Source organism: Eucalyptus grandis, chromosome 8 (assembly GCF_016545825.1).
Source record: "Eucalyptus grandis isolate ANBG69807.140 chromosome 8, ASM1654582v1, whole genome shotgun sequence".
NCBI lineage: Eukaryota > Viridiplantae > Streptophyta > Magnoliopsida > Myrtales > Myrtaceae > Eucalyptus > Eucalyptus grandis.
The window spans coordinates 14,988,298-14,992,511 of NC_052619.1; the positions used below are offsets into that span (position 1 = coordinate 14,988,298).

Sequence of the window (4,214 nt, forward strand, 5' to 3'; positions counted from 1 at the left end):
AAGGATCTTAGGATTAAGGACTCGCTTGTTCCCTTGAAAACGGGTCAAGACTAGCTAGGTTAGATTGGTCCCTGACTAAGGACTGGCCTAGTTTCCCTTGAAAACAGATCGATGCATTGTTGGTCATGTGATTGCCTTCGTTGGTCACAGGTCTGACAAGGCGATCACAACATAAGTCAAAATACAGAGTCTCTTCCTCGTTAGGAGGCGATCTGATCTTTGTGATGGTAGAGAAATCCAGTTCGTTGGCTTAGGCAAGAAACCCTACCGCTAGGCGCCTCATTTCAATTAGTGCCACTTGTCATCTTATTGGATCGTTTCCATTTGTCTGGGAAAAGCATAACGTGAGAGAGAGAGAGAGAGAGAGAGAGGTGTGCCATGTGTTGAGGCACTAGAGGACATGATTGCAAGTTCCAAAAACCACAAAAGAGTAACAAACCCTCTTGAAAAAACAGAGCCAGTTACATCATTCCATTAACCAAGACGGTCGCGACCCTTGTTTTCTTTCAATAGGAACGCCGTTCCTGGCACGAAACCTGGACTCAACACAACACGACGCAGCATCATCTTCCTCATGTGAAAGATCTAAATCCACCTCTATATCTACACCTTCACCACTGACGTGTTTCAAAGGCGCGAGGGTCGACTCGACCCTTTTCTAATTTTTGGCCGTCTCTCTTCAACGCCGTCGCACCTTTTTCAGGACCACACTACTAATCTCGACTCCCAAACTAAAATACAACAAGATGGGCAAAAAAAGAGTGAAGAACAATGCTCCGGGCCTCCAAGCCTAGAGCTGTCCAAAAGAGTGGGCTAGATAAGCCAGCGTGCCGACCAGGGGTGCGTTCATGTAAGTAGATGGCTCGGACTGCTCATAATCGGACCGTTGATCTGGGAACCGGTCGTGCTGGTCCGGTCCGCCAACTATGGCGCCCACATGAATGTTCGGGTTGGGGGACTCTGAGTTCATGAAGTCGAAGCCCGATGAGCACTGGATCTTCGCCGGGTGGGAGGCGACCGAAGGGAGGGACGAACCCCTGTGGTGGATCCTCTGCGGGTACCGTGGCCCGTACCCCACCATGTAGGACATTCTCAAGGGGTTGTCCCCAAGTAGATAGTCCACCTATAAATTTAACACACGGATAAATATTAAGTCACTAATTGACGATTGTCTAAATCCAATTTTTAAGACTGGAAGATCCGGTTTCTAACATCGTTCATGGACAAAGTTCTATGAATTGAAAACTACAAGAGAAATGTGAGGTCATTTATTTATCTATTTTCTCAGTTTGCTTCCATTTTAATGTGTGAAAAATGGGTTATGTAGAAAAGAAGGTTTTCCTCTTCTTCTTTTACCTGTTTCTTGGCTATGTTGCGGAGTCTGCTCGGAGTGAAGGTGGTGCCACCGCAGTTGACGAACACGTGCGCCCTGGTTAAGTACTTGGCGTATGTCACGAGCAAGAAGGCGGTGGAGGTCACATACTGCATGTTGTCATCGCTCATCTTGAACAGAAGACCGCCTATACATGTGTCCACCGGCAAGTATCCAAAATCATCATGACTAGCCGTTACAGATAAAAGACAAGTTATGATTTTGATAGAGAGCGAGAGAGAGTTTTTTACCTGGGGTGTATTGAGCGGAAGAAGCTCCCGGTATGACAGAGCAGATGAAATTATCTGCATGGCCCTTGTAGTCATGGAGGGTCTGCACATTCTGCACTAAGAACGCCTGAAAAATTCACACCAAAAACGAGGAATTTGTCAAGGAACCGAAAACCACATAATCGCCTCACGGAACGCCGAGAGACGATGGAACCGGAAGAGAATAGTCCCGACATGGGGGACACTCGCCTTGGAGAGCAGAATCCTAGCACCGGCATGCTTATTGTCCCAACCAAAGGTGTTGTCATACTCAGCTGCTCCAAGGGTCTGTCCGTTCACTTGAATGTAGTTGAGAAAAGCTAGGTTCTTTGTGGCCTTATGCAGCCAAGCAGCTGCCCACAACAACTCATCCTGCTCCATTTTTTTTTTTTTTTTTGCAAACACCAAAACTTTGTTATTTTTGGCTGAACATGTCAATTATTTGTTCAGTAATTTGGCATTACTCGCAGAACAGCAAAGAAAAAAATCTAATTTTTCTAATTGGTGGGTGCCAAATGGAGAAAAAATTCTTCCTTGAAGGGAATGTAAAGAAATTCACCTGGTAACCAGAGAACGAACAATAGAAGGGGCACACAACATCCTTCAGCCCATTGCTGTAAGATCCTCTGTACTTATCAGCAAACTCGAAAACCTGGTGGATTTGAAATTTTCCAGGAATGATTAAAGAGGTGCTTATCCAACAACTTGTCCTTTTCTTGAAAATTTAGACTGGGATTAATGGGGATTATTGCTTTACCCTGATGGCCCTCCTGACCAAGAATCTGGAGTAAGCGGGGTCACTCCTCCTGAAGACCAACGAGGCAGCGGCAAGAGCAGCGGCAGTTTCACCGGCCACATCAGAGCCAGGGTTGCTCCTGTCTATCTTGTACACGCTCCTCGGCGTGTCCATGTCCTCTGGTCTCTCCCAACATTTGTGGTCCTTGTTAGCGTCACCCACCTTAGCAAGAACAAAAACGAGGCCGAAAAACCCAAAACCCATCAGCCCCTCTTATCTGTTTCCATTTTGGGTCCTCTCCATCAGGAAAAAAAAAAAAAAATCTTGTTGAAAGCAGATGATGCAGATGCATAGTAGCAGCAAGAAATGCACTTTTTTTTTTTTTCACTCTTTCCTCCATCAAAGCACATTCAACTTCTTTCACTCGAGTGTCACCCCCTAAAGAAAAAAATGGTGAGTGCAGAAGAAAAGAAGAGAATGCCGGACAGACCTGGACGTAGATGGTGTCCGGACGAGCAGTGGCTTTGAGCAGATAGTCAGAGGCCCAGCGAATAGCTTCCTTGGCATTCCCCAACTCTCCCTTCATCAACCCACCAAACTCAATCACACTCCACGAGAGCATTGTGGTGGTGAACGCCATGGGGAACCCAAATTTCACATTGTCCCCTGCATCATAGTACCCACCCACCAAATCCACCTGCACATTTTTCCCCATCCACGCAAACCCGAAATGAGCAAAAGAAACTCGACATTTCCCTTTTTGTTCCCACAGCAAGACGGGAAAGAGCAAAAAGCAAGAGAACCAACACAGCAGAGGAACAACACTGAAGAAAGATGCGATCTTTAAAGGACGTACATTGGCAGCAGACCCGTCCGAGAGGCCAGAGTCTCTCCTCCAAGTGACCCTCTGGCTGCGAGGGAGCCTCCCGGATCTCTGCCCTTCGAAGAAGAGGATGGACTTGGTGAGAGCATCCCTGTAGTTGTGGCTGGCGAAGCGAGGACGGTGCTGGTGGCGGTGCCTCAACGGGTAATAGGCATTGCAGAGAAACAGAGAAGCGGAGAAGCAAGAAAGCAGCAGGAGCAGAGTGAAGGAGCGGAGGAAGACAAGCGCCATTGAAGGGAGTACCAAAAAAAATAAAAAGAAAGGAAAGGAAAGGAAAGGAAAATCAGAGGGAAGCCCCAGAACAACCAACCAACGACCAACCTGCAAGAGTGCACAGAGCAACCACCTTCACTATTTATAAACTGAGAAGGAAAAGCTGCTTCGATATAACTTCTTCCCGCTCTGTTACAGAGCAAAACAATAATTAAGGCCACATTCTCCAACAGCAGCAACAGGGTCTTTTGTGCTTAGTAAAATGGGACTTTTTCGATTCCCGTATTGAAAAAGATTATCTGGGGCAAGTTCAGAATTTATTGCAGATGAAGGTGAAAGGAGCAATTTTTAAATGGTTTTTTTCTTTTGGCCAATGCCCTGCTGCACAGTTCGGAAAAAAGGGTGTCTAGGGTTTGCCCTTGCCCCAGAGAGAATGACATTCCAAGGGGCATTAATTGCACAGCAGGAGCTAAGCGGCCATCACATGGAAATTCACGTTTTATTGATGTCGATGTAATAATGAACGACATGAGAGGTGTAAAGGACGGTCCTCCACACAAAGTAATGTTAGCTAGGGAAAAACCAAAAGGGGCCGTAGTTTTTCTTTCAAGAATTTTTGGATAGGATGCGCTCGTGTAAATATATATGTGCTTTCGTTATTGGTCCATCACGCCTTTGCTCTAAAGCAATATTGCAAGCACTTGTACAGTAGTATGCACCAAGGAGATTATAGCCGACTAG

General features: G+C 46.2%; 1 protein-coding gene across 1 annotated transcript; it reads right to left on the reverse strand.

Annotated features, from left to right (window-relative positions):
• Positions 1-383: 383 nt before the first annotated feature.
• Positions 384-3,919, reverse strand: LOC104456737 (endoglucanase 17). Its single transcript, XM_010071593.3, has 8 exons — positions 3,234-3,919; positions 2,868-3,074; positions 2,399-2,599; positions 2,201-2,293; positions 1,852-2,013; positions 1,624-1,729; positions 1,357-1,520; positions 384-1,123 (listed from the first exon to the last, which is right to left on the reverse strand). The coding sequence occupies exons 1-8, from the start codon at positions 3,489-3,491 to the stop codon at positions 791-793; spliced, it is 1,524 nt and encodes a 507-aa protein (XP_010069895.2). The 5' UTR covers positions 3,492-3,919; the 3' UTR covers positions 384-790.
• Positions 3,920-4,214: the final 295 nt, after the last annotated feature.

Excerpts from the sequence above, each read along its gene's own strand:
- LOC104456737 (XM_010071593.3), bottom strand. The coding sequence starts at position 3,491 with ATGGCGCTTGTCTTCCTCCGCTCCTTCACTCTGCTCCTGCTGCTTTCT. Across the intron at positions 3,075-3,233 it reads CGGACGGGTCTGCTGCCAAT|GTGGATTTGGTGGGTGGGTA; the intron begins GTACGTCCTTTA and ends AAAAATGTGCAG. Across the intron at positions 2,600-2,867 it reads CGGACACCATCTACGTCCAG|GTGGGTGACGCTAACAAGGA; the intron begins GTCTGTCCGGCA and ends GTTCTTGCTAAG.